Here is a 26,393-nt window from a genome sequence, read left to right on the forward strand (position 1 = left end):
TTCCCGGGACACCGCCCAGGCATCGCCTCACACGGCGCCCAGCGCTCCCTCAGCCGCTTTTTAAACCCGCGACCTCCACCCGCCCCCTAATCCTGCTCGCCCTCCCTTTCGATTGGGCGACCGCTCTCGACGTTTCATTGGGCGGAGCGGCCGCCAATTCACGAGAGCGCCGAAAGGAAGGATTATCATCGGCGGCGGCGGCGGCCCCAACCTAAGCGTCCCGTTGGCGGGACGGCGCGCGCCTGCGCGGACGAGTAAGCGGGCCGGCGCCGCCTCGCGAGCCAGGGGTGGCGGTTGGGGCGGCTCGGAAGGCGTCCGGCCCGCGCGGGTTGGGGCGCTCTCGCGAGAGCGCGAGGGGGGCGGGGGAACGGCCGGGGCGCGCGCGCCAGTGCGCAGGCGCGCCGTCCCCCTCCCCCCCTTTCTCCAACCCCTCCCACACCCATTCGTCGCCTTCCCGCCGCCGCCGCCGCCGCCTTGGGGCCCCGCCGCATCACGTGACGGCGCCAGGGCTTTAATGTTTACATTTGAAGCGGGCGGCCCGCGGCGGCGCCCCTCCCCCGCTCCCGGCCCCGCGCGCCGCCGCTGCTCCTCCGGCCGCCGCCTCCTCCGCCGCCCTCCCGGCCTCCGCGGCCTCCGCCTCCTGCTCCGCCGCCCGGCGACCGTTTCGCTTTCATTTCCGGGGGGCGACGACGGGCGCCGGCAGCGGCGACGACGACGACGGCGACCAGCCGTGAGGAGGAGGCGAAGAAGGAGCCGCCTCGCCCCGCGCTCGGCCTCGGCCGCCGCCGCCACGCGCCGCTGAGGGAAGCGGAGGGCGGCCCCAAGAAAGGCAGCGGGGCGGGCCGCCTGGGCCGCGGGCCCGCCGCCGCCGCTCCTGCCGCCGCCGCCGACATGGAGGAGCAGTTGGTGGTGGAGGTGCGCGGCTCCAACGGGGCCTTCTACAAGGTAACGGCAGCGCGGCCCGCCTCGCGCGCGCGCGGGGCCTGCAGCGCCAAGCGCGTGGAAGGCACCCCCCCGCCGCCGCCTCCATTCGCGCCCTCTGCCTCCCCCCCCCCCCGCCGCCCACATCAGCGGTGTGTAAAAGTAGGAGGAGGCCCCTGCTGGTCCCTCCAAATAACCGGGCACCTCAGGAATGCGGGGTTGGTCGGGGCTTGAGAAGAGTTCTCGCCGCCGCCATCCCCCCCCGGGGGGGCGAGTTTTTATGGGCTGCCTGATGAGGAGTGAGGTGGGGATGCAAGATAGGGTGGATGTATGTATACGCGCGCACACGCGCGTGTATTTAGTGGAGACACGCTGAAATCCGATTTGGATGGGGTTTGAGGGGAGTTCTTGCTCCCCCCCCGGGGGGGAGGGTCGGTTGTGGGGTGCCTCCTTAGGCGCGAGGTGTGGGCGCAAAATAGGTATGTGCCCATATATACACACATACACACGTATTTTAGAGTAGCCATGCTGAAATCAGATTTGGATGGGGTTTGAGGGGAGTTCTCGCCCCCCCCCCCGGTGGGGTCGGTTGTGGGGTGCCTCCTTAGGCGGGAGGTGTGGGCGCAAAATAGGTGTGTGCCCATATATACACACACACATACACACGTATTTAGAGTAGCCATGCTGAAATCAGATTTGGATGGGGTTTGAGGGGAGTTCTCTCCCCCCCGGGGTGAGGGTCGGTTGTGGGGTGCCTCCTTAGGCGGGAGGTGTGGGCGCAAAATAGGTGTGTGCCCATATACAGTCACACATGCACACATATTTAGAGTAGCCATGCTGAAATCCGATTTGGATGGGGTTTGAAAAGAGTCTTCACTCCTGGGCGAGAGGGCATTGTGGGGTGCCTGGTTAGGAGCAAGGTGGGGGTGCAAGATGGGGTGTATTTACATATCTACACACGCACGCGTGTATTACACTGAGGTCAGTGGGGTGACTCTACTCTTGATACCAATGGGCCTGCGCTAAACAGGACTAAGTCTGGATAAAATCCAATGTTTCCTCAATCCACAACCCCTTCCAAGAGCCTTTTCTGTTGTGTGTGTGAGTACATTGGTATACACGTGCAGACAGAGTTGTAGATGTTTAATAACTATAGATAACTATATATACCTTAAGACTAAAACATGCCCTGTAAATATAATGTTGATAATGATCATTGCTTTCTCTCTCATCTTTCATAATATGGACACTGGGAAAGGTTCTTGGAAGGGGTTGTGGATTGAGAAAATACTGAATTGGGGAATTGTTATTGGAATCTGGCTGTAGTGGGAGGAAGGTCTAGTTTTGAGGGAGAAGCTTTAAAGAAGAATGGGGTACATCGCAAAGGTGGGCAACAGTTTCATCCTTTTCACCACTAGCTATGGTGGTATGGCTAATGGGAGTTATAGGAACACACATCTGGAGGACCGCAAGTTGTCCACACCAGGATTAGGGCGGGTCTTTTCTTGGACTATCAAGATTCACATCCAGGGAGCCCTAAAAGGGATCTTGCTTTCTCTGAAAAATGGAATCTGGAGGGGAAACAGGAGGGATAGAGTAACTTCTTAAAAGACCTGAAGGAAAAGTTCAGGTTGAGGAAGGGCTGTCCTCCTGCATCAGCTGGAGAAACACAATCGGAGAATTGGATACTAGTAGAAAAATTGGAAAGAGTTTGGCTTTAAATGGTGAAGTGGTCTGTCTCCATTTTTCTCTGCAGCAAAATGCATCCAGATAATTTGCCAGACTTTTGCTCTTCTAAAGTAGGGTCACTGAGCACATGAACTGGATAGTGTAAAGTAACACTATCACTTGCATCTGTGGTTTAAGCTATAGACTTACACTGGGCCTAGCTTGTCTTCTGCTAAGGTACCTGGTAGTTAACTTCAAGCTATTAACTTTCTGCAACAGGGTTCTAGCTTGCAGTCCTCTTTTCTGGAGATTCTTTCATATTTGTTTCCACAAATTATTAACCAAATTATTTAGAGGACCCCCCTCCCCCCATTTGGGATATATTTTGAGATCTGTGTTGGTGGTTCTTGTGATGCGGCCATACTATCATATTGGAATACTAGGTTTGTTACATTTGATAGGGCAGGAATTGGGTTAATGTTGATGAAATGGGCACTGGTTATTGCGAATCCAATATAATTTGCAGATAAGTAAGTAATATAATTTTGATTTGTCTTTTGAACCTAAATTTTCAAAGAAACAAGACTTACATGGACTTAATTATATAGCTATTGTGGTGGAAATTGTACTAGTAATCCTAACTTTCAAGCTGGTAGGGCTACCTAGCTTTTCAGAAGACCAAATTGCAGTGCTTAAAATAGTTTGCCACTATTACTGTTCACATTGTTGTGATGCATAGAAGACATCCTTTAGGGCTATAATATATTCATTACTTGGGCATTGCATCACTCACTTGCTCTCTCCTTGTTCTTAAGTAGCGCCTGGGCAACTTCTTTCAAACCTTGACCAGAAAACTTAATACCTAGCCTCCAAAATGATCTCTTAAGGGTGCAATTCTATGCATGTTTAGACAGAGAAAAGGCCTACAACTCCCTAAGACTATAAACCCAATGCAGCTGGCCAGACTCAAGTTCAGATGGAAGCTGCCTGTCACAAATACCTGATGGAATTTTGCATCTAAAGGATGAAAAAAGAAACAAGAAAGAGAATTCAGTTAATTTCTACAGAAATTAGCCACTTGATGTTTCCAAACATGTCAGTTTCCAAACATCAAGATGGTTGTCATGTTAATTAGACAGTTGCCATTAGCGATCAGCAGAAGTTGCTGATATAACTTATTTCATCTTGTGAAATTAACACAAGCTAATGTTTGGTAGAAAAGGCAATGTGGTTCCATTTTGTATTTCTATCAGTTTTAACTACACCATTATTACTATTATGTGAAAGTTCATCCCATTGAGTTCAGTGAAACTTTCAAATTAGCATGTTTAACATTGGGGCTTGAAGAAGCTACTTGTTTGCTGCATACAGCATGGCCCATTCTCCAGTATGTTACACTCATTCAAGGGCTTGGAAAAGCTGATTAATTTGAAAGGTGTCTATTCTTAAGTAATAAAGACTGAAAATTATGACTACTAAAAGCAAAAAAAGTGTTATAGACAAGGGAATTAAGAATCAATAGTTTATTTTCTGGATATTTGAATATTTTCTGGGGTGCCTGGATAGAAAATCGACGAGAACAATAATGTACCATTTTTTTAAAAAAAAAATGTTTTGCTGTAAAACATATCAGCAATACCTTCTTCATTTCATGCCTATCTTTTGGTAGTACACTTGTGCATTTTTCCTGTTCTTCTCCCATACTTGTTTTATGCACACAACCCATCTTACTTAACATGCTTAAGGTGTGCATAAATCCTTGTCATGGCCATCACCTACAATGTTGTTGCCAGTTCAGTACATTTAGAATGAATGTTCAAGAGTTTCCACATTATGGTACCATTAAGGAAAAACTGTGTAGTTCTCTAATAATACACTGCCTGATGTTAAGTCTCATGTCTCTTTTGCAGGCATTTGTGAAGGATGTCCATGAAGATTCAATAACAGTTGCGTTTGAGAATAAGTACGTATGATCCTAATACTTATTTACAAAACTGTGGAAGATGTATTTATGAATTGCATGTAATCTAAGAATGTAGTGTGTGGGTCCAGGATGGACTTCAATAACCTTATATTTAAAACTTGATTTTGATCATCTTGTAGCCTTGTAGCTGCGTATGGTGAAGGTGGTTGCCTGACACTGCTGATTTCCTTTGTGACATGGAGGCACCCGGGTCATCGGCAGTGTGGGTTGCAAATGCATGGTGTAATTTCTCCCTTGCACACAGGAACTATCCTTGTTGTTAAAAGCATGGCAACACTGAGGTGCTGCATACACAGTGGACTTCTCTGCTTTGTAGCCATAGCCTAAAAGCATTGTGCATAAATGTGGCTTGCCTCTTGAATATACTTGTTCCAAGTGAGGGGCAAGGTGTCCTAATACTGTAGAATAATTTATATCCTGAAGAAAATCTTAGAGTTCCACATAGGATGATGAATTAAAACAAGCAGCAGGTCTGTTAAAGATTAATCCATTTCAGCGCTTACATTATTGCAAACTATTTTTTGCACCTTAAGTGGTTCAAACAGCAGTCCCATTGGATGGGTTACATTAATACACTTGTAAATTCAAATTGCAGCTTTAGTTCTTCCTTTAGAAAAGCTACCCAGCTGAACACTTGTTAATTTTCTTGAAGTTGCGTCTACATCTGTGCTGTCTATGGTGGACAATTCTTACTTGCCCAAGTGATTATTGAAATCTGAAATTTCCACGTGGTGCACTTAGTGGTATTCTGCTTCTAACTCATTATCTTAAGCCAGTTTATGTGTAATGCTAAACCACTACAGTAGTGGTTAAAATATTACTTTTGTCATTTTGTATGTCTTGAAACAGGGTTTGGGGGGAGGAGCTTCCACAGTTAAAGGCATTAAGCCAGAGGCGCAAAATGCAAATTAGTCCTTTATATTAAGTTGAGAGGACCACACCACTACTTGAAACATAAATCATTTTGTTAATTCAGTCATGCTTCAGGATTAGACAAAATCCAATAAGTGACCTGTGTCACAAACTTCACAACTCTTATCAGAGACTGGTGAGAAATAGACAAACTTGCTGATATTTCTCCTTTATTTCTTCCCAGATCTCTCTGCAACGCATCTGTTACCCTTACTCCTCCCTCCCATCACAAAGGACATTTCTTCTTTCTCCCTCTGGAATTCTACTTCTCATAATTCCCTTCTTTTCAGTTTCCTCACATTAATGGCTTTTCAGCACCCTGATTACCTCTTCTTTTTTTTGCTATATATCCCCAAAACTCAGGATCAAGGGGAAGGAGGAACAACTGACACAACCATTCTCCTGTCTCTAGTATAGCCAAGGTTAGGTGGATTATACATGTTCATGCAAAGCGAGTGGAATCAGTTGAAAACAATGAGTGCTTGAAATTCTTCTTGGGATCCGCAAATAGCTAGTGAATGGGCTACAGTTAGCCTGCAGGCCTTAAATTTACAGGTTTGCATTAAACATTGTCTCTGAAAAATGAAGATAATCTGGGCACATTTAATAAATTGGCATTCTCTTATTTAAAAAAATTAGTCCTGCTTTGTTGAGTATTCCAGAATTACATTGCTTGTCCTCATTTCCCACTCTTTCCAGCTTAGTTAGTACATAAAATAGGTTCATTTAAGGAAACCTTGTAAACAAGCCTACAGAAGTTACTAGCATACAAAAAGTTTGAGTAGTCTGCTGGGGTTTGGTAGAAGAAGGACAGAGAGAGCTCTGTCCCTCCCCTAGCAGCCTGATGTGCTTCTATGCTGGGTGCAGAAGAAGGGGCTCCCCCCCCCCACAGCACCCCACTTGGTCTCTTTGCTGAGTGCAGAGAATGAATGGAGTGTTCCATCTCTTCCCCACCATCCTACACACACAAACAAGCCATGGGCTGTTGGGGACAAGCGTGAGAGAGCAGACGTGCTGCCGCTTCTGTTATTATTTGGTAACCCATTACCACCTCCTTTGTAGGTTGCTGAGCACAACATGCAAACCCAGACTGTTGGGGTGGGGGGAGCTAAACAACCCAGTGGTTAACTAAAAAACAAACCATGAATTTAACCCATGGGCTGTTGTGTTGTGTGAAACAGATCAAAGTGTATGTTTGGCTTATCCCAGTTCATATGGTTAGGTTCCAGGTAACTAATCACTGGCCACCAGTCTTTCCTGAAGTTGCCTGCTTTTACCTCCCTTACCTCAGTTACTTTTTAATACCTTAGGCTTTTATTATGTATTTTAGCTGGCAGCCAGAGAGACAGATTCCGTTCCATGATGTCAGGTTTCCTCCACCTACGGGGTACAATAAAGATATAAATGAAAGTGATGAAGTCGAGGTAAGAACTGTTTTAATCCATGTTTTTAAGTGAAGGAGAAACAGTAATAAGGTTGGCTTTTTTAGAAAAATAGCAACAATAGTACTTTGGATGCTATCTTTCTGATTTTCCCGAAGATTCTTATACAACATAAAATCATAGTTTAAGAAGAAACATGAAGGCACTGAAACATATTAACATACTAACTTTAGAACACCGAAACCCTCTTCTCATATTCCTAGAGATGTAAAACGTCTGGAAATTATGAGGTGGGGGGTGGGTATTTTATTTTCAAAGGAAATGGAACTTGGGGAAATCGAAATATATGGAATCCTTAATTTTATTTATTTATTTATTTATTAAATTTATTAATCGCCCATCTGACTGGTCACCCAGCCACTCTGGGCGATGTACAACCCACCATAAACAATTTAAAACAATAAAATTTTACCATAAATTTTTTTTAAAAAAATACCCTAACCCACCCCAAATGCCTGCCTGAACAACCACGTTTTTAATGCACGACGGAAGCTCATTAAAGAGGGGGCATGACGGAGTTCCCTAGGGAGGGAGTTCCACAGAGTGGGGGCCACCACAGAGAAGGCCCTCTCCCTCGTCCCCACCAGTCTAGCTGTCCTGGCTGATGGGACAGAGAGAAGGCCATCCGAGGCTGATCTTGTTAAGCGGCCTGTCTGGTGTTGCTGGAGGCGCTCCTTAAGATAGGCTGGGCCGGAACCATATAGGGTTTTAAAGGTCAAAACCAACACCTTGAATTTGGCCCGGAAAACAACTGGTAACCAGTGCAACTCCTTCAGCACTGGAGTGATGTGATCTCGCCGGCGGCTGCCTTTAATCAGGCGAGCTGCCGCGTTCTGTACCAGCTGCAGTTTCCGAACCGTCTTCAAGGGTAACCCCACGTAGAGCGCATTACAGTAGTCTAAATGAGAGGAGACCAGGGCATGTACTACCGATGGGAGCAGATGGTCGGGAAGGTAGGGGCGCAGCCGCCGTATCAGATGGAGTTGATACAGCGCTGTCCGGCTCACAGCTGACACCTGAGCCTCCATGGACAGCTGGGAGTCCAAAATGACCCCCAGGCTGCGGACCTGGTCTTTCAAGGGTAGCTGTACCCCATTCAACACCAGGTCAACATCCCCCAGCCTCCTCTTGTCTCCCACCAAAAGTACCTCGGTCTTGTCAGGGTTGAGCTTCAGCTTATTCCTCCCCATCCAGCCACATTTGGACAGGGATTCTACGGCCAACCTTGGTGAAGATTTGAATGAGAGGTAGAGCTGAGTGTCATCCGCATATTGATGACACTGCACCCCAAACCTCCTGATGATAGCCCCCAGTGGCTTCACATAGATGTTAAATAGCATCGGGGAGAGGATGGAACCCTGTGGCACCCCACAAGTAAGTGGCCACGGGTCCGAAACCTCCTCTCCCAGTGCTACCCTCTGGTACCTGCCAGAGAGGAAGGACTGGAACCACCGCAATACAGTGTTTCCAATGCCCAACCCCTCCAGGCGGTCCAGGAGGATACCGTGGTCAACGGTATCAAAAGCCGCTGAGAGGTCGAGGAGAACAAGGAAGGAGCATTCACCCCTATCCAGAAGCATTCACCCCTATTTCTGATCATTTCTAAACGTACTCCTTTAAGGTTGCAATCCTATGGCTCCTAGTATTTGGATCTCCCTCTTGAAGGACAGAGAGCAAGGCCCACCCTCCAAAAGGGAGATTTGACCTTATAAGCCTCTTTGAGGTTGGCCAAAGGTCCACAGCTGGTGCTCCTCCAACATCGGAGAGGGCAAAAAGGAGGTGTGCTGGGAAAGTCTGTGGATCCACAGGATTCAAAGCCCTCCCATTCCCCCGACACACACCTGGGATAAGGGGGAACTGCACCAGCCCTGTAGCTGGCATGGTTGATTTCCTTCCCACTAGTAGGGAAGGAAACATGTTTTAAAGAGTTCCCTAGACAGGAAACCAAAAAAGGGCTGGGAGCAACCTTCCTTTCACCTGCCAGCATGAGCCAGCAAGATAAAGGAAAAGGCGGTCCCTCTGCTGCACCTAAGGTACTTAAACACACCTTGGTTTTTCCCAGTGCAGAAAATAAATTTTAAAACCATTTTGTTTGCAGTATACAAAAGGATGTTTTTATTAATTGGTCTTAGAAACAGTCTCCTCTCCATGGTTAGCATTATACAGAAACAGGTGAAACGATACAAACAGATCTGCAACTGGGTGACTAAGATGACTGCACACACAGTCAATGCTGGGGATGACTGTACACACCATGAGCAACAATACCCTTCTAAAACCATTTCCAGCTCTTTTAATGATAAATAATCTAACCTAAAATGTCATACTTTTAAGGGAGTATCAATCTGCAGTATATAGAGATTGTAATTACTTACCACTGGAAATTAGAGATCTGTAGTCAACTGGGAAAAGTTACTTATAACTTTGAAACATCCCAATTTAACTACTGATGTATTCATTGTTACTAATTTTACATGCATTTTGAGACATAGAAAACTTCCCATGGAAATAGAAAGCATTGAGAAAATGTCCATTTCACAAAATGGTCTGCCCCACATCACTGGTGTGGTTCCTCCCAGGTGAAGTGCAGGGTGGCCTCTGAACTGCCTGGCTGTGTTGGATGCAGCTATAACTTAGAGAAGCAGGTTAAAACAGATGGCTAAGAGAGGTGCTCCTAGGTATCCGTGCCTAGTGGTGTGCATTTTTTGTTATTCCTGTGCTGCTTTTGTAGTAGCTACTATGTAATTCTACATAAATTTCACAAAATAGTGCTTGAGGGTTCTGGGCAGATAGTAAACCACACAAGTTATTATACAAGAAACAAGGGTTTGGGAATAAATACTTGGAAGAGTGTAATGAAAATGTCAGGTTTAGAGTTTGGGGCAAGCCCTGGACATTTAATACATCAGAGTAAATATGGTACTAGGAGTCTGTAGTAGGATGGAGGCATGTGAATAATAAGATCTTTTAAACTCCTGAATTCCAATATAGTGGTGGCGTTATTATGGAGTAATTCCTCTTCACTAGATGACAATATCTTTATTGCATATCAGTGCAACATTCTACACTATTGTTTTGTTTAGGTTTATTCCAGGGCTAATGAAAAGGAACCATGTTGCTGGTGGCTGGCGAAAGTGAGAATGATAAAGGGTGAGGTAGGAATATATACATATATATATATATATATTAATATTCTGGTTTTGAAGTGATAAGCGTAGCTCCTGGATTTTAAGTTCTTCTGCGCTTCCCTTTTCAAGTACTGCTTACCTGTTGGATTTTTTTTTTTTACTAGAATCCAAATATATTACATTTTGAAGCAAAAAAAATGCAGTTTCTCCCAAAAGTGAGGAACAAGCCCCTTCATATGTAAGATAGAGTATAGTCTTAGCATATTATCACTTCTCAGTTAAACAGTGTCTTGGATGATTTTGTTCTTTTTTATTAGTTTTATGTAATAGAATACGCAGCTTGTGACGCTACCTACAATGAAATTGTCACAATTGAGCGTTTAAGATCTGTGAATCCCAACAAACCTGCAACAAAGGATACTTTTCATAAGATCAAACTTGATGTGCCAGAAGATTTAAGGCAAATGTGAGTACAGAGCTCTTTTATTTAAAAAAACAACAACTGATCTTTGTTTTTTAAACCTAAGACTAATGAAAATATTTGCCTCACTTCGTAGATTTGTTTTTAATATTTTCCAGTAGAACGTGCATGACCTGTACATGATTGCTTACAAATATGTTGCAATTTAAGTGGTTCATGAAAGTCGTAGAAAGCCATTGTGTATAGCAGCATGACATTTAATTAAAGCATTTCATTTTTGGCAAGGTAATCATGGATATGAACGGTTAAGGTGCTAAATTGTGTGTCTGCCACTGTTTAATTGCCTATACATGCACAAACCAGATAATGACCTAGTTAAAACCAGATGAAAATACATGAACATAAATATAACTGAACTGTTTCAGTGTTACTGTGAAAAAAATCACAATGCAGGTGGTCCTGACATGACTTTGAGCCCTTTTTGCTAAATGGTGTGGTATTTCATTCTTGTTTACTGTTGAGACTAGGTCAGCTGAGAAACAGCTGGGCAATACATGCACATCCAACAGGACTTGTTATGGCTGATTCGCATATGTCAGATATTTCATAAACACTAACATTTCAGGTGTGCTAAAGAATCTGCTCACAAGGACTTCAAAAAGGCAGTTGGGGCATTCTCTGTAACATATGATTCTGAAGCCCATCAGCTTATCATTTTGGTAAGTACGGTTGCATTGGAAAGTATTCAAAGGGTCTGTGCTGGATATGAAACTGATCAAAGATCTTTTTCCACCCACTTATCTAGTCAATCAACGAAGTAACAACAAAACGTGCAAATATGCTCATTGATATGCACTTTCGAAGTCTTCGCACCAAGTTATCATTGATAATGAGAAATGAAGAAGCAAGCAAACAACTAGAGGTACTTAACATTATAACAATTTCCACAGAGGTAGCTCTGTAGTCTACTGGGAGCAAAAAGAAGAAAAACCCACAATTTTGCAACATCTTAAAGGCCAACAAATCTATCATGGCATAACCTTTTGTGCACTGGAGTTTATTGGTCTTTAAGGTGCTGCAAGACTCTGTTTTAGTTAGTTTAGTTAGGACTATATATGTGAATTGTCCAAATCTGGAAAACTCCTTAAGTATAACTTATTCTCCAGATAATCTCTGTGGGGTCTCTTTTGGGGTAAGGATTTTGTTGAATGATTTCTCCATAGCTACAAAGAAATGACCTATGGCAAAGACAGCGGAGAGTGACTCTTAAGGCAGTACAAGCACGTTACTCACTTTAGCTTATTAGCCCACTTTCTCTCAAAGCAGTGGGTAACACTTTTATATCTAATTCACAGTTACAATAACCTTTAAATTGAGTCAGTAGTTTCCATTTTACTGATTGGAAATTGATATTGGCTGACTTGCCCAAGAATAACCATTGAGTCCATATAATATGAATTCAACTCAGTATTTGGAATAAACTGTGTCAGTAAGAAGCATTCACTAAGAGTGGTGACTATCCTAAATTGGCAACAGATGATATGCATATAATTGCTTTCCTAGGTTAATGGAAATTTTATTTGGTACTTCTAAGGGATGTCCAAGTGTGCAAGAGTGAGCAACTTGTCAGCTATCTACACTCTCCCCGTCACTGGTTATGTACTCATAATCAAGTTCTGTTTCTAACTAAGAATGATTTTTTTCAGAGTTCAAGGCAGCTTGCTTCACGATTTCATGAACAGTTTGTTGTACGCGAAGATCTAATGGGTCTGGCCATTGGTACTCATGGTGCTAATATTCAGCAAGCCAGGAAAGTACCAGGTGTGACAGCTATTGATCTTGATGAAGACACTTGTACATTCCATATTTATGGGGAGGTGAGTTGCATCTGCAGTGTCGCATTTTATAAAACTTCTCTTATTCTGCAACACTTTAGCCATTTTATTTTATTTTTTCTGAAGGATCAAGATGCAGTGAAAAAGGCAAGAAGTTACCTTGAATTTGCTGAAGATGTCATCCAAGTCCCAAGAAACTTAGTAGGTACGTCAGCGTGGGGTATGATTTTGAAGCTTGAATCACTTATGCTTATTCCCTTAGAAACAAATAGAAGTGGACACTTCTTCAGCATGGACAAGCTTTTTTGAAAATCCAGTTTTGGTGTATTTTTTTTTTCCATTTAACCTGGCTTAAAATGAGATCCTAGCTAAATACAAACATTTTAAAGTTTACACTTAGCTCTTAAAACTGATTACATTTGCCTTTTAAAACTTAAAATGAGCTACAGCTATTGGGCGATTTAGAAATGTAATAAATAAAGAACACTGAATCATGACTATATGTCAAACAGATTGGAGGTAAAGGCTGCTTTTCTAAGTTAAAAGAACCATGGGGGGAAATACCTGGCTTCTGAGATTAAGCATTATAAATGATAGAAGAAGTCATGTATTGTATTTATTAATTGTGAGCCTCTTATTGGATCCAGGATGTAACAGGTCATCAGAGGCACTAGATCCAAGAGATACCATTCTGTATATTGCCAGGAACATCTGTGAAGCACATATGGTTGATATTGTTGTAGTTCTATTTTATGTTCTCCAATTACCTGAGTTATGCAGCAGGTTCAGTTCTCAAATTATGAATACCTCACTGTATTTACTTTGATGGAGCCGTAGTGAATGGCGGTGCTTCACAATTATAATCTACTTAATTTATGTTTAAACATTGCTATAAGTATAAAACCTGCTGATTGTAGTTTCTGTTCTAATGTTAAAAATACCTATAAATCTTTTTGACAAGTCAGATGCCTAACACTAGTTCTGTGCAGATTACTCCTTACTATATTAGTGCCAGTCCTTACTCTCATTCTTGACAGGTTTGTTCACTTTTGTAGATTGCTAGGTAAAGAATTTTAAACCAAGTTTATGAAATACTTGCTTCCTACAAGTACAAATTTTGCCTCTAAATATAGGAATAGATACTTTAAAATTCTGGGCACCCTAAAAATCAATTCCAAATTTTCATTTAAAGGCCTATAAAGTGAGGGCAGGGATAAGAGTCCAGTGTATGGATGAAACTTTGAAGTGGTTGCAAACTGACTTGCTTCTTTTTTTCCTTAAGCTTCCACTTATCTGAGTGAAACCCTAAAGAGTGGATATTCTGTATGTTCTTTTTATAGGAAAAGTTATAGGAAAAAATGGAAAACTCATTCAGGAGATTGTGGATAAATCAGGTGTTGTGAGAGTGAGAATTGAGGCTGAAAATGATAAAAATATTCCACAAGAAGAGGTATGTGAAGTAAAAGACACTGGACTGTATGCTGATGTTTCATATTTAGCTGGAAAAAAATGTGCATTTTTCTTGGTCATTGTATATTTTTCTTATATACTCCTAGGTTTTCAGTGACTGTCTTGAGCTTATTGTAATCCTGTCTAAGTGTGTCCAGTGTAATTTAAATAAGGACAGTACTTCAAACAACCTTTATTTCTAGGGAGATTATAACAAACCACACATTTTAGTATAAAATATAATCATTTTTTTTTATAATCCAGTGAAGTAGACCACTATTTTCATTTTATAGTAGGAGAACTGAAACTGAGAAGGGTCTTTTCCCAAGGCTGCACAGCGAGTCCATGACAGAGGGAGAACTTAAACCCAGATGCATGTCTAACACTAGCCACTCGACTACATTGCATGATAAGAATTCAAAGCAGTTGGCATACTGTATTGCATTTGGGCAGTATATATACTAATGGTGAACTAATTCTCTGAGCATGGATCCCAACGTAGCCAGAAGGAGAGGGGGCAACCCCAGGGTTTGCAGAAATACAAATGAACCTTTAGAGAGCCCCCAAAGTAGCTTACGTATTCAGTGGGCAAGGAATGGGGTGTGGGGTATGGGGAGCGACTGCAACACTTTGTTGCAAGTCACACTTGTAGTATCTAATTTTAGGGGTTGCCTCGTTCAATGGGTCATAATGCAGAATGGCTTTTTCTAACTTTATGAAAGTAGGCAGCTAAAGCATAAATGTTGGAGTTGCATTTCCATTTGAAGAACCTAACATGTTTGTTCCACTGTTTCAATTTTGAAGTTAGTTTAGTTTGGTTGATTTATATCCTGCTTCATCACATGGGCTCAAAGCTTTTACCAGCATTTTTTTTCTAAAAGTCAGTAGTTCTATTTTAAAGGGGCTCACAGTCCTAAGGAAATAAAATGACAGTGAAAACCAGAGGTGTGGAACCTCAGGCCCAGGGGCCAAATCTGGCCCTCTGGAGTTCCTTAGAAGGCCACATTCCTCTCCCTGGCCCCACTCCCTTCTCTCCAGCCTCTGTTGGTTTGTTGGTTTCCCAGCTATTGTGCAGTTTTTTTCCCATTCTGAAAGGTTGTAATGCCTCTCCTAAGGCTTAGTTACTGGCAGGAAGAGCTTTAAGCTAAAATATGCTAGTATTTCTGGTATTTAGTTCGTTTTTTGCCCCTGCCCCTTTTGCTTTCAGCCCCACCCACCACGGATGCAGCCCCAAGAGCTTCTCCGAATTATAATTCAACCCTTGGGGTGAAAGAGGTTCTGCGCCCATGGTGTAAACAATCCACCAGAATACCGATACTTCACGATATACAAGTCCAGAGGACTGCCATTTGTAGGAAGCCATATGCTAAAAGCTTATTTCTTGAATATGTTCTGCATAGTGGAACGGGATGGGTGAAGAGCAGAGCTCAGTTCTGTGTATGGTGTTGGTATCTCTGGAACTCTGCCCTAAACTGAAAAAGTAGCATTCATCCTTAACGACAAGTTTCTTGCCAGTTACCCTTTGTCATCTCTTGGCAAGCATGTGAATTTGTTTTTAGTTACTGTGAAGCATCTGTTCTGTTGAAGTAAGCTAGACACATTAGACCAATATAGAACCTCTTTGGAGCTGTGACTGCTGAGTTGTGTGCAGTTTGTATGACAGCCTGTCAGGAGTTCAATAAACCACCTACTTTTGCTGTCTGGGACTATAAAAAGGTGATGGGGAGGATGTCAAGTGTGCGGGTCGTAGGCCGGGTCAGAAGTTGTGGAGGCCGTGTTGACTCCATTTGACACGGAAAATGTCTCACCTTTTATGTTGGCAGCATGGCTGTGACCCAGAATTCCATGGGTGCCTTCCTTTGCAATTACCTGCTTGTATAGTGCCTGGAAAACCAGAAAGGAACGGCTACAGAGAGGTACCCATGTACTCCAGGTTCAAAGCTGTGCCACCAATATTATCTGTAAATTTGGCCTATGCCTATTTGCAGTTTCCAAATGCAACTTTAAAAGGTGGATTGGGTGTTTTTGCCCTGTCAAGTCTTGAGTTGAAGGTTCTGTGTTAACTCCTGTGTCTATTTAATGACATCACTAACACGTGCATTCCTTACGCTGCAGGTGTTAGTTGTGTCATCAACTGTAGCAGGGAGAAAGCAAAAACCTGAACTCAAAACTTGGCAGGTAAGAAACGTTTACTTTCCTTCACTTTTCTTTTAAAGCTATATATGCCGTTGGGAGAACTTGATTGACTATAATCAACATATTTGTGATTAGGTGAACCAGGTAACGTCTGCCACTATCCATACTCAGGTGGCAGGCTGCTTATTTTATGTACTCTGCTCTAAAACCAGTCACAAATAGAAGAAGCAAGTATGCCAAGGAAGGTTTTAAGCTTAATCCTAAAACTGATATTGTCAGATGAGTTCTATTAGTTTACCCCTGCAAACATAATATCCTTACCACATGAAAGCCACTTAAGTAGCATCTGCATGGTGGCTACTATGATGGGAATCAGTCTCTGTGCAGAACTGTTTAAACCTTTCTATAGATAGATTTTGGACCTTACCAGCATGCAACAACATTGTGTTTCTAAGCTGCATAACAGCAATATTTCCACATTGCAAGATGATACCTGAAAGGTCACCCTACCATGGTTACAGGTACATGTAACAAAGATAGATCTTAAGAAAGGCCAGCTGTTCCTATTGGATGATCTGGAGGGGATCAGAAATTTGATTTATAGTACTTAAGAACATTTCTTTTAGTTGTTTGACTAATGGAATTACAATTGGTATCTATTATGTCATTGCATTAGTTGTATCACTGAAGACCTCTAATTCTAAAACTGCTTTCTAGGGGATGGTCCCGTTTGTCTTTGTGGGAACCAAGGACAGCATCACAAATGCAACTGTTCTTTTGGATTATCACCTCAATTATTTAAAGGTGAGAATCATACTAAATTGCCTTTTGGGAGACGGGCAATACAGACTGAAAGATAAATTTTATAACTGTTTTTTATAGTTTTCAACTTTATTTCAAATTCTGCAATTTAAATCTTTACATAGAGTATACAATTCTTAACTAAATACTGATTATTGGATATTTTATCACCAGCGTATTTCTTAAACCAGTTTTGGGGGAAATAATTAGTTTTGAGTCAACCTCTTCAAGATGCATACCTTACCAAGATGCTGAGCAGGATTAGTCAAAATAGCAGGAACACCTCGCTGTATCTCATTTCTCTTTCTATAGGAAGTGGATCAACTACGTTTGGAGAGATTGCAAATTGATGAACAGCTTCGACAGATTGGGGCCACTTCTAGACCACTACCAAACCGCACAGATAAAGAAAAAGGATATATGACTGATGATGGCCCAGGCCTTGGAAGAGGTAGCCGACCCTACAGAAACAGAGGGCACAGTAGGCGTGGTCCGGGCTATGCTTCAGGTAGGTAGCTTGGAATGTTCAAACTTCAGTTCTGATGTGCTGTGTAGCCACCTTTATTGAGAATGCTGACTTCTGCAGCTCTAGTAAAGCAAGCAGTAAATGAGATTCAATATGTCTGAAAATGTGAATGAGCTGCAGGTATGGGGAAAAATAAAGATACCTTAATTATCTGTTTTGCTTAGTTGATACATTTTTTAAAAAAAATCACCCTTTCTCCAAGGTGTTCAGGCTGGTTTATATGGTTCCTCTTCCCTCCCCAGTCCCCTCAAACAACCCTATGCGGTAGGTTAGGCTGGTGACTCAAGGTCACCTAGTAAGTGTCATGTCTCAGCCCAGTTTTGAACTCTGGTCTCCCGAGTTCGGCATTCCCGTTTGTTTGTTTATTTGTTTGTTTGTTTACTTAAAACATTTCTTGGCTGCCTTTCAGGGCAGAAGCCCTCCCAAGGCAGCTTACAGCAATAAAATACGTAAAAACTGTTAAAATATTAAAAGCGATAAAAACATTAAAACAATAAAAACAGCACTAAAAGACAACAATAAAACAGCAACAATGATAACAGCAGTAACAGCAACAATAGCAGTCAAATCAAGAGAAGGCCACAGTAAAATAATACATTTTTAAGGCCTTCTTAAAAGCCTGCAATGACGAGGCATGTCATACCTCGAATGGCAACTTGTTCCAAAGGTGTGGTGCCACTGCAGAGAAGGCCCTCTCACATGTGATCACCCATCTGGCTCATGGGTGGGCAAATGAGAAGGGCCTCTCTTTCTGATCTTAAAGTGCGGGCAGGCTGATACAAGTGAAGGCAGTCCTTCAAGTAGCTTGGTCCCAAACCATTTAAGGCTTTAAAGGTCAAAACCAGCACTTAGAATTGGGCTCAGAAACACACCGATAACCAGTGCAGCTGGAGCAGTATAGGCATGTGATTGAATCGCCTTGCCCCCACCAGTACTCAGGTGGCCACAATCTGCATGAGCTGGAGTTTCTGAACCATCTTCAAAGGCAGCCCCACATATAGCTTATTACAGTACTCCAGCCTGGATGTCAGTAGTGCGTGGATAACTGAGGCAAGGTCCATCCTCTCCAGATAGGGCCGCCTAAACTGGTAAAAAGCACTCCTGGACACAGCAGCCACCTGGGCTTCCCCAGGTAGCTCAGAGTCGAGGAGGACGCCCAGACTGCGAACTTGGTCTTTTAGGGGGAGTGCGACCCCATCTAAGACGAGTTGTAAACCACCATCTGAGGTTTATTACACTATTCTGGCTACACTGTCTGTTTGCCTGTCATCTTGTTCCTAGCCATTTATGTAAAACCAAACTGTTGTGAATATAGTTCAGTCTATATATTATACCATCACCTGAAAGTCACTTGGAAGTAGTCTCACATGGTAGGTGCTGTGATAGGATCAATCCACCTGGCAAAACATTCATTCCCTACAATACCATCATTGTGGAACAGCCACCATGCACTTACAATAAATGTCTTGATTACATATTATGTTTGAAGTTCCATGCAATCTTGAAAAACCAGATCACAGAATGATTTTTTTTCTGATTTGAGTCGAGCTGATAACTTTTCTGAAACAGATAAACTGCTCAAAATAATCCAAACAAAAATCCAATAAAACTTTACCCTCTTCACTAAGTTGTACTACGGCAAGAATCAGAAATTCAGTCTTTAGAAAGACTAAACTGGTAGTTCTTTCAGTTGGTTGGTTTTTCTAAAATATGAAAATAGACTGTGGTATGTCTTGGTTTTTTTAAACTCTTGATAGGAACTAATTCTGAAGCATCAAATGCTTCTGAAACAGAGTCCGATCACAGAGATGAGCTTAGCGATTGGTCGTTAGCCCCGGCAGAAGACGAACGTGACAGCTACCTTCGCAGAGGAGATGGGCGAAGGCGTGGCGGAGGTTCACGTGGTCAAGGAGGAAGAGGTCGGGGAGGTTTCAAAGGTAAGCTGTATGATAATATCAAAATGGCAAATAAGCTCTTAGGGCTCTTATGTATGCGCACTATACAGTTGGTGTATGTCTGAAATTGAGGTTTGGAGCCTGTTGGCTTGCCAAGAACATTGTGACAAAAAACCCCTAAGAGCTGAATTGGAGGCCAAAACCATATTTCATATGTAATGAGGAATGCAGATTTCTAAGTAACCATTGGTAGAGGCAAAGTGGCAACTGACATTTCCAGAAGCGGGGAGAATATAGAGGAGAAGGACAAACCAGTGAGGGGAGTTTCCTACTCACAAAGAAGCCACCAAAAGATAACAAAAGGCAAAACAATAAAATAACATTATATGCTGTTTAATGAAGAATGGCCATACTAGCTGGGGATGATGGAAGTTGTCAAACACATCTAGCAGGCACCAGGTTTGGATTGGTTGATCTGTTCTAAATCGTTTAGTGATAAATACCATGTATGCCATAACATAACATTCCCGTCCTTTATGGCAGCCTAGGTGAGAGTTGTTGATTTGAGCTATAAGGTATGAATGAAGGGCAACATTTATAAGTAACTAATACTGGGTTTTGAATTATTTTATTAATATGGATATACCACCCAATATTTTAGTTCTTGGGGCAACTTACAGTAACAATGAAAAATTTAAATACACAATTATAAACCATGAAAACAAGGTTATTATTATACGACTCTAGAAAATAACTCTTGCATTATCTTCCCTGCCTGCAAAAGTTGATCCAATAGGATATCGCTCATACAGCCCATAAAAAACACATTTGCCAGTATCCCAGAGAGTGACACATGCATATTTTTGTACATTATACGTGATTTTAAATTTTAACATGTGCAGGAAATGATGAACAATCGAGGACTGATAACCGTCAACGTAATTCAAGAGATACTAAAGGGAGAACAACGGATGGGTCACTTCAGGTAATTGTTGTTCGTATGGTATTGTTCTTTGTACCATGGTGCAGTGCAGCCATCTGTGCCATAGCTATGTGCACATAAATTAGATTTGTTTTTCCTGCAGCCACTTGTGCCCAAGTCAGCTTCATTAACTATTACTTAGAATTTTAAACTACCTCATTTCCCAAGGCTTTAGAACAGTTAACTTTAAAAAACCCTAAATTAACTGCTTTTGTAAATTACCCCCCCCTCCACAAACCTTACTTAACCACAACTACTATTATGCTTGCCCATATAATATTGGCTTGCATCCTTTTTGAAAGACAGTTTTCAGGCTTTGTTGAATTTATAAAGGAAGGGAGTTCTGCAAAATTACTAATACCTAGGATACATACATATATGCAGTTTTATGTTGAAGAAAATATTTACCTTTATACAAGTCTTCATGCCGGAATACTGTATTAAAAATAGCTGAGTTGATTTGTTCTTAAGTGTACCCTTCATTTAGAATGTATTTTATTTGGAAAAGGAAAGCATTTTTTTAGAAATGACCTGTCCAGCAGCTGTTTAAGTGTTCCCTCTTACACTGTCAAAGGCGTATGCTTTATATAACTGTAACTTGTTTCAGATCAGAATTGACTGCAATAATGAAAGGAGTGTCCACACTAAAACATTACAGAATACCTCCAGTGAAGGTAACCGGCTGCGCACGGGTAAAGATCGTAACCAGAAGAAAGAGAAGTCAGACAGTGGAGATGGTCAGCAACCGTTGGTGAATGGAGTACCCTAAACTGCATAGTTTGAGAAGTCATATTTCCTAAACTGTTTCAGTAAATCCTATTCCACGTTAGAGAAACTTGTTAGGCCAAAGACAAATAGTAGGCAAGATGGCGCAGGGCATGAAATGAATATAAAAAGTTCTGTTAGCCTTTTTTAACATCAGCAGTATGCAGTTTTTTTCAAAATAAGACGTTATACTTGCATTAAAATATCTTGAACTTCTGAAAAATTGCTTTCAAGTACATATTGCACTTCAAACAATGAGAGAGTCCTTTTGTTTGTTTTAAAAATACTGAACTGTGCATTGGTATTTCTGTTCAGTTGTACCATTTTAACGCATCTGGTCAAAATCACTGCTAAATTTCAATTTTCAGAATAAATAGTGTTTGCGGTAATCAAATTGGGCTTCTGTTTTCAATCTATTAAAAGTTCCTCATTTTAAAAATAAAAAAGCTACGTTTTATGTCCTGTGTCAGTTCACATTTTGGTTCACTTTTTCAGTATTTTAGTGAACCTGGATATATGTGTAATGTAACTAAATTGTCATTTTCATTAGCAAAAAGTTGTATGATCTGTGCCTTTTTTATATCTTGGCAGGTAGGAATACTATATTTGGATGCAGAAATCAGGGAAGATGAGTTGGAAACACTAAATGTACAATATATGTAGCAAACCTTCTCCAACAATTAGTACTTTATTAGAAGAATGCATGCTTTCCATAATTTTTTCCTTGCATAAACATCAAGTTAGGCAGTTTATAAAAATAGGAAACTTACTTTGCACTGAAGATAATGGCAGATCGTGTTACTGAGATGGTGTTTTTTGTTTGTTTTTCCTTTTTAGACAGGACAAAAGAAGTTTTTTAAATGCATATTTCCATTTGTGATAAACTAAAACAATTCATGGTTACCGAGGGAACAAATTGTAACTTGCTCATAAGCTAATAGTGTGTGCCTGCTGTTTGGCCAGAGGACCAATTTAAAAGAATAGCTTTCTTTTCAGTTCCCCTACAGTTTTTGGTATTTAAATTTGGAACTTATCTCAGATGAGATAGGAAAATGTATGCGACTCCTAGTAAAATTCAGGGATAGTGTAGTTTGACAGCATTGGAAATAGAACCGCCTTACAAGGTCTCATTCACCAGTAGATTCAAAACATGTAACTGAAGTTGGTGCAAAGTTTAGTTGCCCATAATAGGGGATGGTGGATGCTTTCTATTCCTGATCATGAATGAAATTTACTTGCAAAAAAAAGTGCAGTAGGACCTTCTTTTTAAGCTATTCTATTTTTTATTAAATTTACTCCAGTGGGAGTGTTGCTGATTATGTACAGAGTTGTACAAACCTGGCCCCTGTCTGTGTTGTGTGTTTTTTGTTTCTCTGCTTTTCTCATGTTATTTTTTCCTTGCATACAAGCAAGCATATAAAAATGGCAACAAGCTGCACACAACTTAACAAATATAAAAAAGTCTTAAATATTGCCAAACATTAAATGTTGATTTCTAGTTATTTATTTTTGGGGGAATGTATAGTATTTGAAAACTGAAATTGGTACCTTGCACACATCATCTGTAAGCTGTTTGGTTTAAAATACTGTAGATAATTAACCAAGGTAGAATGACCTTGTAATGTAACTGCTCTTGGGCAATATTCTCTGTACATATTAGCTACAACAGATTGGATTTTATGTTGACATTTGTTTGGTTATAGTGCAATATATTTTGTATGCAAGCAGTTTCAATAAAGATGGATCTTCCTCTGCTAATGGATGTTGATGCAATCTTTATAAATGATTGCTTTAAACAAATCAACTTAAAGAAGCAAGAACCTATTTTTTCTGTGTTAAATTGGAAAAATTGTTTACTCCAGATGTGTGAAAGCTGAAACATTTTCAGTTTCAAGAATTTGGCTGGTAATGTACCGTTACTGGTCGAAACGTACATGTTTAGCAATTATATGCACTAATTTTACACTCAAGGCTGACTTCAGTAAGGTGCTAACTAGATTGACTTAACTAAAACTGTAATAGGTTAATCACATTTTCAAATGACATTTTGCAGTATTTTTGTGCTTTAAATGTGTATCCCTTTCAATTCAAAAATCCACTGTTTTTAAGTATTCGTACATTTAAAAAAAATTGTAAATCAAAATGTAAGACTCATTTTGAGAATCATGCGTGTTACAAAGGTTGAAAGTGCAGCAAATGTCTGATGTCTGGGTTCACTTCCTTATTGGTAACTTCACATATGGTCTAATAAATTACAATTATTTTGAAAAAAATAAAGTTTTTTTAAAGAGTGAAAGGTATTTGTGAATGGCCACAAAGTTCACATACGATATGGTTAGACACCTCCCCCCGAACTTAAAAATGCAAGAATAACTAGGTTTGGTTGTTTAGGGTTTTTTTTCTCTCCCTAGCATTGTTTGAGAAGGAAGGGCAAGAATGAAGAGGAAAACTGGAGCTTAAATTTCCATGAGCAAGGCTGATTCTGAAACAAATAAAACCAAATACCGTAATGCCAATTTGTCCAAGGTGGGAGCATGAGCTCAGAATACCTACATTTATTTACTTGGTAAACATGCCCTTCACAAGTTTGTACCTTCCCCCTTATAAGGACTCCTTCCTGTTGGCTTTAACAAAAGATTAAAGGAATGCTTAGGAGAAAGTTCTCGGTTTGTACCATTGCTCCAAGAAAGAATTAATAACTAGACTAGCAATGGGAGAACCAGGGATGCTCAAGCTCACTGAAATTTTCCCAATTTTACTTCAAAGCTCAGTTCGGCTCACTCCCATTCTTGTTTGCAAGCTATTTTTTTTGGTTTGAACAGGAGAAGTTGTGTGTTCTTAAAGTCATACATTTCGCAAACAGAAGTTTGGGAAATTGCAACCACTTTCAGCGAACATGCACTCCTGTTCACATTTGGGGTTGTGAATGGGGCATATTTGAGTGATTTGTGAACTGAAACAAAATTCTCATACATCCCCGCTGTAGACTGACTAGTTTCTACCTGATATTACTTCTGCCGTGAGGATGCGGGAAACTGTATATCCCTGAAAACACTTGCTCTCCTTGTCAAACTAATCTTAAGTCCTGCATTGAGGGGCTGGAGAAGAGACTTAAGATGCAAAGTGCTCACACTCCTTATGAATCTGCTCCTAAGTGTTGGTGTGACAGATCATTGCAATTTATTATGGATGCACCCATGGGGGTTTTTTTGTTACACCCATGTTTCTTTGAAGGCAGATTTATTTTAGAATTGCCTTTTGTCCATAGAGTCATTGTGTAACACTTTCCCTGGACTGTTCTCTTTACTAAGCTCCATGTTTTCTTCAGATAATGCCTTGACCATGATTCTCTGGATTTTGTTCACCAGCTGAAGAGTAATTCTTATAAATAAACGTTTCCTGAAGAGCTGCTACTGCATATTCCCAATTCTCCAAAATAGGAATCATAGAGATCATTGTGAAAACTATACTGAATAAGAGTTAAGAGTTGGAGATGCAGGTTTCATCCTTCCTGCAGCTTTGAAATCCAGTGTTAAATCAAGAGCTATAATTTGGACCCCATTGACACTTTCTATAAATGTCTTCTGCATGTTTAGGCTCCAGTTTGCTTTTTAGTAGGGTATGTATTTTGCAAAGCACTAGAACAGAACCATAAGGTGGTATTTTTCCTGCAATGTTCTGGAGTCCTGTGTTAACCTGTCCAACAGCAGCCATTTGTTGGGACTCTGCAAAACAGGGGGTTTATGTATTAGCAAAAGGTCTGCAACCCAATAATGGCCAAATTGTTTTGATCTCTGGTTGTCAAGCTTGCTATTGCAGAAAATTGGTTCTCTTCCTGTGGAAGGAGACCCCCATCATGAGTTAACTCCTCCCATTGCCTAGGACAGGCAAGGAACATGTGGCCAGACTTTTTGCCTTGGTCCTGGCCTCTGGTTCCTTCCAGCCAGTTTATTCCTTGCCTCTGCCAAGACAGGTGGTTCTAGTTTCTCTTTTGACAAACTAATCAGGCCCCATCCTATGCTCTTGTCCTATTCTCTATGCCTACAATTTTAACTTCTCCCAGTTTTTCTGTTCTCCGCTTTTAAGAAATGAGAGAGAGCTTTTGTTTGTTTTTCCCTTCTCTTGGCTTTTTCTTATTTTGTGCCTAAGATGGGTCCAATAAACAAGAAAAGCTCCAAATCTGGAAAGGGAAAAAGAAAGGTCAGTAACTTAAGAGTTGTCCAGACTGAAACTGCTGCCCATAAAGCACCGCACCTGCTTGAATTAGAAGAGTTGTTGGTCACTGCTGCTTCAGATGGTGAGGGTTCTATCCCAGGAGGCCTGTAGTGTCCTGGCAAAGCTTTTCCCTGTGCCCCGCTGACACGCACCTTTACAGCAACCAACCCTTGTGCAGTGTAGCAAATGGAGGCCAATCATGGCAGATTCCCCCTGCAGTGGGAAGATAAGGGATTGCACGTCCTCAGTTTCCGGCTCACCTGAGACTGATCCAGATATCAACCCAGAGAACTTTGCCAGGCATATGAGCAATTCTGGGCATCCTCAGAGTAGGAAAAGGCTGTGTTTTGCCCATCAGTTTCCTCCAAAAATCACTTTCATTTTTCCAGGCCTGCCTGGGATGTGCCTGATCTCGTCTGATCTTGGAAGCTAAGCAGGGTCAGCCCTGGTTAGTACTTGGATGGGAGACCACCTGGGAATCGGGCTTCCTGCATTGAGCAGGGGGTTGGACTCGATGGCCTTGTAGGCCCCTTCCAACCCTATGATTCTATGGCACTGCTGGGGGGAAATCAGGATACAGCAGGCCCCTTGAGATGTCTGGACCTCTTCCTCAAGGCAAATGGCCAAGAAGTCCCCATCCAACCAAGATCAGGGGAAGGCCCATAGCTCAATGGTAGAGCACACACTTTGCATGCAAAAAGTCCTGGGTTCAATTTGTGTACCTCCAAATAGGGCTGGGAAAGACCTTCCCTGCCTGACTTCCTGGAAAGCCACTGCCAGTTAGTGTAGATAATCCTGAGCTGGATGGACGAATGGTCTGAACTGTTGTATTTTTAAGGCCTTTGGCTCACCACTAAAGGGAAATACTTGTAAGATGAAAGGTTTCACATGAGCATCTTTCAGATTCTGTTTGGTTAGATGCAGCAGCACAGAAGAGGAATGGTCTGATCTGGGTTCAGTGGAAGAACCTTCACCTCCAAAGCAGGAAGGACTGCAGCATGGTACAAAGGTATTCTTTACCACAGAGAGTTATGGAAGAACTTAAGATGCCCTTTATTGATGCTCCTGTTGCAAGCTTACTCTAGTGAGCCATGAGGTTGGGAATGCCCCTCTTAAAGAATCTGGAGGAAAGTGCATTGAAGCAGCATTAACACACATGAGGCTTGGTGCTTAGGGCTTCCTCCACGGCATCTTTTTTTCTTTCTGTAGGGCTTGTTTCAGCTAATTGTAAGGTCCCTTTTATGTTCTGGAAAACAAGTTAAAGCTAAATGGAATGCCCACCTTTGTTCTCTAGGGTTATCCTTCTTTGGATA

General features: G+C 41.7%; 1 protein-coding gene across 13 annotated transcripts; it reads left to right on the forward strand.

The window, feature by feature from the left end:
• Positions 1 to 505: 505 nt before the first annotated feature.
• On the forward strand, positions 506 to 23,161 carry FMR1 (fragile X messenger ribonucleoprotein 1). 13 transcript variants are annotated; one of them, XM_084813673.1, is made up of 17 exons: positions 506 to 945; positions 4,500 to 4,552; positions 6,816 to 6,909; positions 10,011 to 10,082; positions 10,373 to 10,521; positions 11,102 to 11,195; positions 11,282 to 11,398; positions 12,183 to 12,353; positions 12,438 to 12,516; positions 13,652 to 13,761; positions 15,584 to 15,676; positions 15,876 to 15,938; positions 16,614 to 16,700; positions 17,010 to 17,205; positions 18,981 to 19,160; positions 20,021 to 20,103; positions 20,708 to 23,161. In XM_084813673.1, exons 1-17 carry the CDS (start codon positions 892 to 894, stop codon positions 20,867 to 20,869), a joined length of 1,857 nt encoding a protein of 618 aa, XP_084669799.1. In that variant the 5' UTR covers positions 506 to 891; the 3' UTR covers positions 20,870 to 23,161. The 13 variants fall into 13 exon arrangements, with proteins under 13 accessions (XP_084669799.1, XP_084669807.1, XP_084669800.1 ...); XM_084813681.1 differs by having other exon boundaries at positions 20,713 to 23,161; XM_084813674.1 differs by having other exon boundaries at positions 19,017 to 19,160.
• Positions 23,162 to 26,393: the final 3,232 nt, after the last annotated feature.

The sequence above is a fragment of the Heloderma suspectum genome, chromosome 9 (assembly GCF_057233095.1).
Source record: "Heloderma suspectum isolate Gila_16-S chromosome 9, 16-S_ref, whole genome shotgun sequence".
Lineage (NCBI taxonomy): Eukaryota > Metazoa > Chordata > Lepidosauria > Squamata > Helodermatidae > Heloderma > Heloderma suspectum.